We start from the raw sequence: 13,415 nt of genomic DNA, 5'->3' as shown, positions 1-13,415 counted from the left end.
GGGCCATATCTGGAGAGGGATGGGGGATCAGAGTGGATTGTTTTGTGAGCACGGGAGAACAGAAAGCATGTTTGTATTCTGCTAGGAAAGATCCAGTAGAAATGGAAAAATTGATAATCCGGAGAGATTTAGTGATTCTCTTGGTTGATGTGGGATCTTGTGTGCAAAGCAGGAATTCGCCTAAGATGGTTCAAATGGTTTATTTGTAGAAATGGAGTCTGTAGATGGGTACAGACGCGGGTGGGTGAGTTACGCGGTGGTACGAACCAGCCAATGCTCTCTTCTGTTAATTCCCCCCCACCCCCCGCCCAAGTAACAGAAAGTAAGTTCATCAACTGGGAGCGAGGATGGGGCGGGAGTGTTGGGTACTTGAGCGAGAAGACATATATTAGGAGACTGTGTGCATGGGCTGGGAAACACAGAAGGATTCTCAGGTCACGTTAGGGTCTACTGGGGCCCGTGTAATGAATTTAAACCCCTTTCGATTTAAAAACTAGCACGATTGTGTATTTTTGCCACGCCAAGCTCAGCTGCATGGTGGTGAGTGTAAAGCTGGCGGTTGGGGTGACCTAGGGTTGGGGTTTGCCGAGGCAGTGAAGGGAGCGAGGAGGGCAACAGGTGTGCAAGGGCGTGGCTGTGCTGATTTGCCGTGGACTCTGAACTAGGTGAAAAGGGAGAGCACAAGAACCGAGCAGGGGACATCAAAAACATAAGCAGGATCAATGAATTTTGAGGTGATGGTGAGTCTAAGAGATTTTGGAAGTGGGGTGCTAGATAGAGCAAGTGACCCCATTAAGTGTCTACAACATATCTATTTATCGGGGAGTTTAGCAGGCAGGCTGCGGAGTCTTGCGTGGTTCAGCAGGACACACCGTGGGGCGCCCAGGTGTCCTGCGATCTTAAACTGGCTTCTGTCATCACGAGGGATGGTGTGACTTGGTTGTAGAGACGCACATGTTGGTGAGATGTTGCTCTCATAGTTCATTAAATAGTTAACAGCTCAAAAGCTTGATTTTTTTCTTTCTTTCTTTCCTTAGATGGTTCATGACCTTTCATCTTTGGTTTAATCTACTTACTAATGAGACCCCTTTCTTATTTTGTTTTTTGTCTTGCACACTTTATGCAAAAGATTGCTTGTTTAATACTTAATATAGGAATAGAGTACATTAAAATGGAAATCCTTTTTACTGTTTTAGAGTATCTACAGGCTAACATTTGTAAAATATCTAATGCTTTTATGCTAGACATGTTAAAATAATTTGAGAATTTAATGATCACTTGCTAAAATTCTCTTTACTTGTTTTTCTTTACTTTCCCCTATAATATAATTTATAGATGTTTCATGATTTACTCTAGTACTCAGATACAAAATTCCTTTGATCCACCATATATAAAGATTATACTTATCTATATTAGTGAGATAAGCTTATGTTTACATAAAGCAGTAGAATGAAAATTAGAAGCATCCAATTCATATGAGGCGCCACTAGGTGGCTCTGTTACCCCATTATTTAGCTGTGTTTTTAAAAACCTACAGGTTTAACATGAAATACATTCATATATTATCGTGCATGAATGTGTAAATGAACATGTGGATGATAACATGAAAATGTCGGCCTATGTGCTGTTTCTCCCAGCCTCCCTTCTTGACTGCAGTCTCATCTGACAAAAACATCCGTAGTAAATATTGAAAACCTTGGATTCTACCAAAAAAGAACAACTTTTCCCAGATGCAGATTCTGAAAACAAAATTGAAATACTGCAGACCTTTTTCATGTGCAAATTTGATGTTTTTGTTTTTAAAATACTAAGTCAAATCGAAATCTAATTCATGTCCTATTGCCTGAAGCGTTTGAGTTGACACTTGAATGTGGAGTGGATCGAAGAGCACACGGGTGCTGTTGGAGAAACGTTCTCCTCTGCCCATCCGCCGGAGCACAGGGATGAGCGCGTACTGTTCGCCTTACCTGCAGCAATATTTGCTGCGTGCTCCCTGCTCTGTGGATGTTTGCTGAACAAGGAAGCCAGGAGTGAAAGAAAATTTCCTGGGAAATTATACACAGTGTTCAAAGGGAAAAATTAATTCCCAGTTAGTATAGTAAAGCCAAAACGACACGTTTGGTCCCGGGCACATCTTACCTCTGTCTTTGAGAAGTTTTACATCGAGGATTTTTTTTCCTCCTGTGAGATAATAAATTTTATAATGGAGATCATTTCACAGGGGAAGCTTTATGACTAACTCTGGAATTGATCCCTATTAGTCTGTATTTATAATTGGAATAGATTTTTGCTGTCGTGAATCCCGGTGTTAGAATTTTATATTCTTCATGAGACAGGAAAGACTATTGATTAATTTCTATTTGATCCTCAAAGAACTGACGAGACTTATGTAACATTGAAAAATTTAAGCTCGAGCTGAATCTAGAAATATCTTAACATTCTTTTTTCAAAAAGTAAAATAAAAGACTTCAGATGGTATATGAGAACATGCCAATTTAATATATAAGATGTTTTAGTAATTCTTAGTCCGATCCAAGTAAATTTATAGAAAACCAAGTAGAATTAGAACCAGAGAAATTACTTTTTTATTCCTCTAATTTAAAACCCTTTTATTTGTATTATAATTTATGTAAATGGACAGTATGTCTCAGAAATCAGAAGAATCCTGAAAGAAATTCATGGAATTCAGTAAATTAAATAAAAGCAATAATAGTTTTGGAACACACTTTATATTTTGGGGCACTGGACTGCAATGCCCGAGAAGATCTAAGGGGAGAAATTGTATGAAATGAACAGATAGGAAAGGGTCTGAAAAAGAGAGTTATTTGTTGTTGTCACCTCGAGGAGGTGACAATAACGAAAACAGCCCACGTTTGGGTGCTTTTCTGCTCACGAGTGAACGCATTTCACCCTCACAGCCATTTAAGCGCTATTACCATCTCCCTCTAACAGATGAGCTAAGAGAAGCACAGAGAAATCATGTCATTAACCTCGGGTTAGACCTGGGATCTGAGCGTTGTCTGCAAAAGAGTAAAAATAATATTGGGTATATGATGAACGTAAATCTGGGCTCAAAACTCAAGTCTGACTTTGCTTCTTGGGAAGTATGACCTTGGGAAAGTTATCTATCCTTTGCAAACTCATCTCTTCATCTGCGAAAGGAGGCCAGTGGTATCTCCCTTTAGGTATTATTATTAGGATAATTTATAAGAATAAGCTGGTAATTAGAAAGCACTCTGTAAAGGTTAGTTTTTTGGGTGTGTCTTACATTTAAAAATGACTTTGCCAATTTTAATTCTTTATTAGGACTTCATTGTTATTTAATGCCTGAATTTGTTCCTAGTTATTTAGAAGACATAGAGTTGTAAAGTTTTGCATGATTGGGGAAATAGATATATCTTTGTTGGTTAAATTTATTGATTTATAAAATATATACTTTTTTAACACTTAAATATAAGAAAAAATGCAATGTTAAAACTGTTATCCTTTGCCTTTATTCCTTCCCCAGCTATTTATTGCTAAATGCATTCATTCATTTAAGAAGTATTTATTATGTGTCAGAGACTAGACACATAAATGTGGGGACACGTCATGAAAGAAAACAGAAATACGCCTGTCTTCAAGAAGCTTATTTGAGTAGAAGACAATAGATGTAATGAAATCCGTAAATTATATAGTTAGTTTTAAGATTATAAGTGCTATGGTAAAAAAAAAAAAATCGATCAGGGCAATGGGAATCGGGAGAGCAGAGGATAGGGAAAGAGTGAATTTTTGTATAAGGTTGTCAGTATTGGACTATTAAAAAATGATGACATTTGAGCAAAGACCCAGATAAAGTGCAGGAGCTAGGCATGTGGGCATTTGAGGGACCGTCAACACAAAGGCTCTAGGAGCATCGGCAAGGAGGCCGGTGCCACCGTGTGGAATGAGAGGGGGGAGTGGAGGGACCGGAACTTGAAGGCCGTGCGTGTCAGACCCCATAAGGCCTTGTGCTCTTGCTGAGAAGGGCAGCTGCTGCCGCACTCTTGACAGACGAGTGCTCTGACTTGGTGTATAAAAGGTTACTCTGGGTTTTGCGTTGGCGAGATTATAGGGTACAGGGATGGAAGCAGGGAAGCTCTCCAAAGTAAAGATGGCGTTATTTCAGGACAAGGCGGCAGCAGTGGAATTGTTGAGAAGTGATTGATTTGAGATGGGACTGAAGATAGAGCCAGCGGGGTTTCTTGACAGGCTGACTGTAGGGTGCGCTCATCCAGAGAGTGAGCATCTTAACATAGTCACAGGCTCCACCCCCATGCAAGGCAGTATCACACGGGAGTGTGACTCCTAGGGTGTGTCCGCCAAAGGACGGGCAGATTGTTTGGGAGGAAGACCAAACTCTGCAGCTGTGCCCCATCTGCAGACTCGAGCCCACAGTGTCACTGTGTCTCCCCCGGCTCTTCCTAACTGAGGCATCTGTCAACAGTCTGGCCGTTTGCTCCTTCTCCATGGGTCTCCATCGCTACCGACGAACTGGGAAATGATGTTCATATAGCGGGTATAAGTTCCATAACCCACACCCAGGGCGGACACGTAGCTGCCTTTCATTTTCAGTAACTGTCCCCATTCAAGACATGTTTCATTGCTTTAGGGGTTTTTAAGTCTATTTTAAGACAATCCAGTGAAATTCATGATTCTTCTCTCTTTTTTCCCAAGGGGGTCATGACAGTGAACAGGAGGCAAGACGGTGTGACATCTGGGCCCAAGCCTCACCTCTCCTCTGCTGCACGGGATGAACCTCATCAAGTTCGGTTTTGGGTAAGTGGCCTCTGGCTTCCAGTCATCATTCGGTGCAGGTCACTCGGTGTCCTCCTGGCCCCGGCTGTCTGGTCCTCTTGGATCTAAAGGGCTGTTCGTAGTGATTTCTGCAGTCTCCATAGAGGATGGAACTTGTAGTGTTCTTCTGTGCCACTGTTTATGGTGTAAGTCTTGGCTTTTGGTATTAAAATCACTTACAGCTCCTGTGATATCTCTCGCACTCTGGTCTCAGGATCCCTTTACGTTTAAAAAAAACTGTTGAGAGCGCCAAAGGGCTTTTGTTTATAAGAGTTACATCTACCACTATTTACTGTATTAGAAATTTAGATCGAAGAATGTAAAAATATTAATTTAAAAGTAATAAGAGCAAGTCCATAATAATAGTATAGTTTTAATGTTTTCCAAAACAACAAACATTGAGAAGAATGGCATTGTGTTGCATTAATAGAAGACGGATTCTGTTATCTATGTTTGCGTTCAATCTATCTTGGTATGTTGTTTTTGTTCAAGTATTTAAAAATATGACTTCACACAAATATGTATTTGGAAAAGGGAAGTGTATGTTTATGGTCTTTTCAAATAACTGTGGATATTTTTCTTTGATACTACACTAAAACTTGACAAATGGTATTTTCTTAAAGGATATTTATAATGTGGAATCTGAGACCAAATCAATGAACCTTTCATATTCTGCTACATGAAAAACTATTAGTTCATCTCGCTCTAAGAATGGATCTTTTACCATGACAACGGTTGTGCCGTATGTAACTATTTTGTAACCTCGTTCATTGGTCGTTTGGAAAATACGTTGCTAACGTTGATACATTTCATTACATAATATTAGAAATCATACCTGTTAATATGACCATCCATCCCATTAGAAAGAGTATTTAAATACTAGTCAGCTGTTAAGCTGCAGGTAGCAGATACGAGTTCAATAACATTCTTTCACTTGAAAGCTCAAATTTTATCACGGGCAATAAATACTGTCAGTTGTTTTTCTTGAGGTGACAGACTCACTTTGTTTCTTTTCCAAAAGATGTCTGGCAGTTGCTCAAGTCTGTTAGCTATAGTTCTCTGTCAGTCATTCTTTCAAGTAAAAATGATGTTCCAGAATAAAGTAGCTATTTTTTTCTAGTTCAAACAAATCGAACAACATTTTTTAAAACATATAAAGTAGCTAGTTCAATTCGCAACTTAAACAGTTACTCCTCTGCTTTTCTTGAGACAACTGTCTCCTTCAGTGTGTGGCAGAAGTGTTCTAGGCAAACTTCACGTTTTGTCAGAGAGAGTATTAAAAAGACAGGTACTCACGGGTTGGAGTTTAATAATAATAATCTTCCTGGTGAAGCCGACTTTTGTTAACGGCGTGAATACAGTGACTGCTAGTGCAGGCCGACGCTACTGTCTGATCGATGCTGGCACTGGCGATTTGGCCCGTCGCTGCCATTGCAAGATCAGTGAAAACCCAAACACAATGACAGGAATAGAGTAAGTATTATGATGAAAATAACTTTGACTTCGCAGACCCCCTGAAAGGGACATGTGTCTGCCAGGGGTGCCCAGACCATACTCACTGAACTACAGAACTCGCTCTTACCTATTGCTTACCTCCTGGATAACGGCCCCCCCGCGGATGCTAAAGTCACCTGTGTTTTAGATCTCTGGCCTCTGTGATCTTCCCACCAGGCTGGACACTGTCGGTCGAGTATACTTAGACTAATTTATTTTAAATGATAGACGGTCGCTGGTGCGGTTTTAAAAGTGGTGTATGCACTTGGAAATAACAACCCCAACATTCCTCTCTGCTCCCTCGCTCCAGGCCCGTTTGTCAAGGGCGAGTCCCCTTGACCACTTCTGTGCCAGTCGTGTTGGTGACGTCCGTAGTTCCGGTGACCGTTTACCCTAATATCTGGGTTTGTGGACGTCAAGCGCCGCGCCGGCTCCGCACACGTGTCGCTCATTCGCGTTACTGTTCCCCATTCTCGCGCTTGCTCCTCTTCCTAATTCCTGAGCATTCGTTTATATTTTTATTTTTGTGTCTAGTCTTATGTCTGTGGCTTACATAACGTACTCAGCAAAGATTCCTGCTGAATTCACCAGGGACCCAGAGCGGACCAGAAGCGAGGGGGTGGGGTCGAAGTGCTCGGGCCCCTGTTCTGTGTCCAGCGCTCCCACCACGCGGCCCCTCGGGGGCGGGAGGCAGCCGGCGGGGCCGGCCGGGGTTCCGTTTTCGGACCGGGGGGCGGTTGGGGGGGGCCCCTTTTGCCCTTTTCCCCGGCCTTGGGGGGTTTGGGGCCCCAAGGGAAAGGGGCCTTCCCCATTTTTTTTTGGTTAGGACCGGTTTTTGGTTTTTGGGTCATTTTTTTTCTTTTTTTTTTCCGTTCTTCGGGAGGCCTTCCTTGCATTGTTTTGGGGTTGGAAATTGGAACCATTTTGTTTTTTTCCGTTTGTTCGGGGTTGGGGTTGGGACTTTTTTTGGTTTTTCTTTTTTTTAAAAATTGTTATTTTTTACTTGTTTGTTGTTTTTTCGTTTTTTTGTTTTGATTTTGAGTTAACTTTTTTTTTTTGTTGTTTTTTTTTTGTGGGCCTTTAAAAGTTTCATTTGTTTTGAGGGACATAAATTAGGTTCTGAAAAGATACACTAAAACCCTAGGAGTACAGAGCATTTTGAGCCTGCATTTCTGTTTTAAGTGGTTGAAACTGAAAAAATTCAGATTCAGAATATTATTTACCAAATAGAGAGAAGAAGAAGGCCAGTCTTCTCTGGTCCAACTGTATAAATTATGCATAATATTTAAGAGCAAGATCTGGTTTCCATTTCGGTTATTGATTTGAAATAGAGCATTTTGGCATAAGAAATGTAGACAGAAGCCATTTCCTGCACCTAATTTATTCCCTCAGAAGCAAGCAGCAGCTTGCTGGAGACGGTTTTCTGTAAGATTTGTCGCAGATCCTGTGCGCTTTGGAAATGTTTTACATTTCATTCAGTTCAATTCAGTTTTCTGTGTGATAAAATGTGGGTGAATATATTCTTCCTAACAATATCTCGGAGACTTTATGCTGTATTTAATTTGTGAAATTTGCTTTGACTTCCTTGAAAGGGACTGCTAGGCAAATAAAATATTTGACCTAAATCTGGCAGGTGAATGTCTTTCTTAAATAGTTATTGACACTATTCATGATTTCTCTCGTCTCTAAGGGGTGCTCTGAAGGAGTGGGTGAAAATATAGCTGCATTCGACTTTCGTGGTTTATTAATCTTTGTATTTGTAACTTTTGGGAACAGATTGAGAAAGGATAAAACCTCAAAGATTAAGATCGCGCAAGGGGATGCTAGAAAATAAATCTCAGGCACTAATAAGTAAGTGAATAAATCCTTTGTGACATGTTTTAGGAGCACTGATTATATAGAGAACTCTTATAGACAACAGGTCGAGGACAATAAACGGCAAAGACAACAAATGGCACTGGGTGGGGGAAGTGGCCCCCAAATTCTGTTACGTACCCTTGGCCACAGGTGAGAGGCTTGCTCAAAGTAGAGTCTAGATTGTCTTGGGAATGGAATCAATGTCAACCTTGTCTTTAGTTTTTATCCTCGAAGGTAAAATTCATGGCTTGACCTTACGAAATTTAGTCTACTCTCAGAGTAAGTAAAGAGAAGGCAAACACTTCGAGCCAACACAAATCATCACTGAAAGACTGTGGACCGCAGGTGTTCACGGGTCTCTTCGCGGATGGGTGCGCATGCGCGGGGCGGGGCGGGACGGGCTGGAGGAAGGCGGCAGCTGTGGTGTCGGGGGTGGCCAAGCAGAATCAGCTTTGGCCAAGCAGAGCTCCGCTCCTGAATATAATGTGAAATTAGAGGAATCCCTTCATCCTAGAGTATTTGAGCAGTTCCGTGCACCCCTCGCCCCCACCCCCACCCCCACCAGTGAGCCTTCAAGCTAAAACGCACCTCCTGGAAACTGCAGTGTTGATACCTCTGGAAAGTATAGGATTATAAGTCATTATACGCCAGAGACTTGATGGGGTTGGTCAGATAGAAAATTGGGGGTCAGACGTATATTCCACACTGGAGAACTGTGTGGGAGATGGGCCTGGCAGCAATCCCTGGGGACATGGAGACAGGGTGGGCTGCAGCCCGAGAATATCTGACGTCCAGAAAGTAAAGAGACTAGGAGAGAGAAAAGAACGCTCATGGGAAATGTCGATGAATGCCTAGACCCCCAAACCGCTCTCTGCAGAGATCGTTTTGCTAGATTTCTAATTAAAAAGAGACTAACGAACACCTTTTAAAGCTCTAAGGAAAAGAGCGCATTCGTGGGCACAGAGCAGAGTACTGGGGTGTGCAGTGCTGCGAGAATTCACGTTCCTACGTCTGTTCAGTTACAGCTGCGGGGTCTCTTATTCTCTTATCCTGGGGTCCCACGAGCAAGACCAGATGCTGCTCAACATCTACTAGAACTAATAACATGATGAGAAAGATCTTGGAAAGGTTGTGTTATTAAAAATAAACGTACTTACGCCCGACTCGGAAGTCTTCCACGCACCTCCCGGTTTCGGACCGTAGCGGTGCGTGCGCGCTGCATCCACCTGCCTGTGCGCCAGGCGAACGCACGAAAGGCCTGGCTGCTCCCTCCCTCGAATCACCACGCCCAGACGCTTCGTTTCTTATCACAGTTTATTGTTGTGCATATGAGGTACCATGCTGCTATCAGAATTATATCCAGGTTTTTTTTTTGTTTTAGAAAGCTCAGAGAAAAAAAAAAGTTTCCAGTAATTTTCATTCAATGTGAATGATAAACATTGAAAGAGCCATTTCACCTCTTCCTGAGGAAGCTTTGTATTTTAAGCAATGAAAAAGAGATTCTGTACAAAGCCAGTTTTAAATCACATGGTCTCACGTTCTTTCCTCGTGTGAATTCTCGTTACTTTCGGAATAGCACAATAACCAGCTGTTGGAGTACATGATATGGCAAGTATGCCTGTCCTCTAGAATTTAAAGTTGTCTCCGAGATACACGGAGTGGTCACAGTCCTCTCGAAAGTCTGCTGCTCTAGGTGGCATGATCCTTCTACTGGGAATGAGTAAATTCTGGTATGACCTCTTCCTCTTTCTGCTTTCGATAGACACCCATCCAGTATGTTTTTAACATTATCTCAAAGGGCGAGCTGTTCCATTGGCTCGGTTTACTTAGACAAGATCATGCCATGAGCAGTTTGCTCTAGAAGTTTAGATGCACATCTCATCATCGAAACACGCACGTATCAGTTTTTCTGTTCTTTTTTTCTTTTGTCAGTAGAAATGTCAAAATGAAAACAAGATATCGCTGGGGCCTATTCTCGCTACATTTAACCCTCTTAAACCGGTTTTAAGTCGGCCATATTTATTTTCCTAGCACGTCGGGCAGTGCTGCGTCAGGAAAGGCAGCCGTAAGCGTCTCTGTCCAGGTGACTTCGATTTTGCTTTTACAGTCAGGGCGTCTTAAACATTGGTTCTTCCTCTAGTTCTTTCTGCTACTGGCTTGTTTAAGAATGTGTGTATCGTTTGGATTCATAAAACTTTAAAAACATTTAATTAATAATTATAACGTAAAGATTTTATAGTAAGTGGAAAGATCTCAAAATCTGTTTTCTAATATGTGAATAATTGATATAATTTCACATATAATGGCAATGAAAATATTTGAACTTTGGATTTTCCTTGCATACCTTTTTTTTTCCTAATCATACTTTTGATAGCATTTCATAAAAGCTTATATAACCATAGCACGGAATTTATTTACTACTTGAATTTTTTCTGTGTAGAGTACATTTAAAACTTAAGTAAATAGAAACACGGGAAAATAGGTATGACGCTCTTTTTCGAATACTTTGTTAATCATATAATCATTTAAAATTCAAATGTAAATATATTTTAAGAACCATGCCTGGCTCATCTTTGTACTTCCATTTAATTTAGTAGATAATCCATAAATTTAACCATGTTCTACTTTCTTCTATGAGTGACGTATGAAATAGTCTAAAAAAATGGGACTTGGCCCTTCTTATTTTTTTCCGCCTCATATTAAAATTATTGTTGCAAATATCAGATGAACAATCATATATTAATGTTTTTGTTATAAATCTCTGCATTATATGATTTCATTTCGAACTATCTAAAACAATGCAGTCTCTCTCTCATTTAAATGTAAATAACATGTCACCTAGAGAAACTGTCCTTAGTTTTCATTTAATAGGCTTTGTTCCGGGAAACAGTAAAAAAAAGCCGTTCGCATTTACAAGCCGGTCCATTTCTGGGCACGTCACATACCTCGGATCCCGTGTGGGCGTTTCTGCAGAGCAGTGAGGACTGCAATGGGGACAGAGGTCGTCAGTGGGGTGTCGTCAGGTCCCTGCAGTGTCTCCCCTGAGAGAATTTAATCGGTCCACTTAGCATTATCATTTACTGTTTTTGGAATACTCCTTATGTTTCTATTTCCCAGCCAACGGCTTTACAGCAGTATAAAAATCACGTGATGATAGAGGAGTTAGTAATTTTTATATAAATGCACGAGACTGTGTGTTTGAAAAAAAAAATCACATTTTTTTGCTATAGCAGTTATCTTTTTTTTTTTGATGCAGATAAAGCTCATACATAATTTTTCCACTCTGATCTAGCACAAACTGTAATTTACAATTCTCTCTAAATACTTCAGTGGGTTTTATTTTGGCAAGCATTTTTCATAGGTGCTTTATGCTACGTCGTGATGTTTATTTTGCTTCGTTTTGTGGTCTAAAAATCTACAGAGACAATCTTAGTTCATATACAAAAGTGTCGATCTAACTGCGGGACGGAACAGCTCTGCGTGTGCATTCGGTGTCTCTGCCGGTTGCTCTTGACCCCCATGGGCTGCACCGTAGCCCACGGCGATCCCACAGGCCCGTGCCCGGGTCCAGGGAAAGGCCATCAGCCCCCAGGCTTGTAACAGAGACCTGTTTTATTTGTTCCTAATCATCCACATGCCAGCACATGGAAGGAAGTTTGTTCCTTTTTCTCGTTTGAAGAGGTATATTTTTAGACGGCATTTTGGTGGCTTTGGGAAAGGTGAGTGTTGCGTGGCAGGTGGAGCTCCAGCAGGCGTGCCCAGCGCTATCTCGCCTTCTGCAGCTCCTGTCTCAGCCAGGCCGGCAGGGGCTGCCCCAGCCGGTGCAGCAGCTTGGCCAGCTCCACGTTGTGGTCCCGGTAGTAGCTGGAGAGGAAGGCTCTGCTCTGAGGGGGGAGGGGAGAGAAAGGGACTTTTATCTTGTTGATGACAGTACACTGCATATCCTCTGACCGTGGTTAAATCTGCATCAAGTGCACCATACCTGGATTAAGATTTATATTGTGCATGTGGACTATCGAGGATAATGTAAACACGGTGACTGTTCTTCAGGATACTCTACACGCATACACTGTTCACTAGGAAAAGAGCTTTCATACTGAATGTGATTTATTCGACTATGCAGAATTAAATATTAAAAATAACTAGATTGAGTTGCTGGAAATACAGCTTAACGACTGTTAGTATTTAATAGTAAGCTCTATTAACATCATCCCAGCTTTGGAGAAATAGTTTGGCAAAGCTATCTTATAAGATATCCCTTTGTCATCATTGATTTACATTTATATTTTGAAGGTAATACTTTAGAGATCCTTTAAGGCATATGCGAAATGCCGACTGCTGAAACGGTATTGTGGTGAGCCTTAAAAAGCAAGTCGGCAAACCAGGTAACTCTGTGACCTGGGACATTTGTACTGTTCGACCCAGTGAATAAACAGAACGCCTTGCAAGCCATCCTGACTTATAGGGAGGTAGATTTCCCATCAATAAAGAAAAACATTGTAACAATCGAAGGGGGCAGAAATGAAAGGGCTGTGCGTGACACGGCATGTGGCGGCGGGGGTTTCGATCCAGTTTCAGTGATGGGCCAGAAAGGTCGTAAGCAGGGGGCGCGGTTTCTGCATCTGCATCTGCATCTGCACCCTCCCCTTTATACTATTCTGAGATGTTCTGTTGAGTTCAACCTGTTCAAAGTTTTTATCTAATTCCTCGTGCTGTTCTTTTAAATGTCATATGTGGGACTGCATTTTAAATGCCATAGAAAAAGCCTCATCCTGTATCGATAACTTCATGTAACACAGGGATTTCTGCAGGAATGGAACTCACTGGAACTAGGCTGAGCATCTGTGCTCTGTGCGAAGCGTCGCCGTGACCGGGGAGAACCCAGACCCTTCTGTGGTTTACGCGTCCATCTGTCTCGTCAGTCTGTTTTCCGTCTGCCTCAGCCCACAGACTCAGCGGGCGTGGTCAGGCCAGAAAAAGCTGGGGACGGCTGGCCGCCTCCCAGACATGGGCCTAAAAACCCGGTCGTTCTGTGCCTCCTCTGCTCCGGCCAGACCTGGCATGCAGGGAGCAGCCGGGTCTTCGGGTGGCATCCAGGTCACGGTCGCCGGCCCCACGTTCTCTCTGAACTTTGCGTCGTTCATCTTTATGCCCGGAGCCCTGCTCGGAACAGCTCCTGTCAGCTCGTCCCTAGTGTTTCTCACGTGGTGACTGACTGTCTGACTGTCCCACACTGTGACTCACTTCAG

The 13,415-nt window shown here is 42.1% G+C and overlaps 1 protein-coding gene across 1 annotated transcript in view; it reads right to left on the bottom strand.

Moving 5' to 3' along the window:
• Positions 1-11,788: 11,788 nt before the first annotated feature.
• Positions 11,789-13,415, bottom strand: part of LOC105299172 (bifunctional heparan sulfate N-deacetylase/N-sulfotransferase 3) — a gene marked incomplete at its 5' end in the record, with an annotated part of 105,440 nt that continues 103,813 nt past the window's right edge. The window contains one exon of the mRNA XM_011370780.1: positions 11,789-12,050. Coding sequence (XP_011369082.1) covers positions 11,931-12,050 — 120 coding nt within the window. The remainder of the gene's footprint in view (positions 12,051-13,415) is intronic.

This window comes from Pteropus vampyrus, unplaced genomic scaffold, assembly GCF_000151845.1.
Source record: "Pteropus vampyrus isolate Shadow unplaced genomic scaffold, Pvam_2.0 Scaffold174, whole genome shotgun sequence".
NCBI classification, from domain to species: domain Eukaryota; kingdom Metazoa; phylum Chordata; class Mammalia; order Chiroptera; family Pteropodidae; genus Pteropus; species Pteropus vampyrus.
The sequence above is the reverse complement of the archived record's forward strand: the minus strand, read 5'-3'. Positions and strand labels throughout refer to the sequence as shown.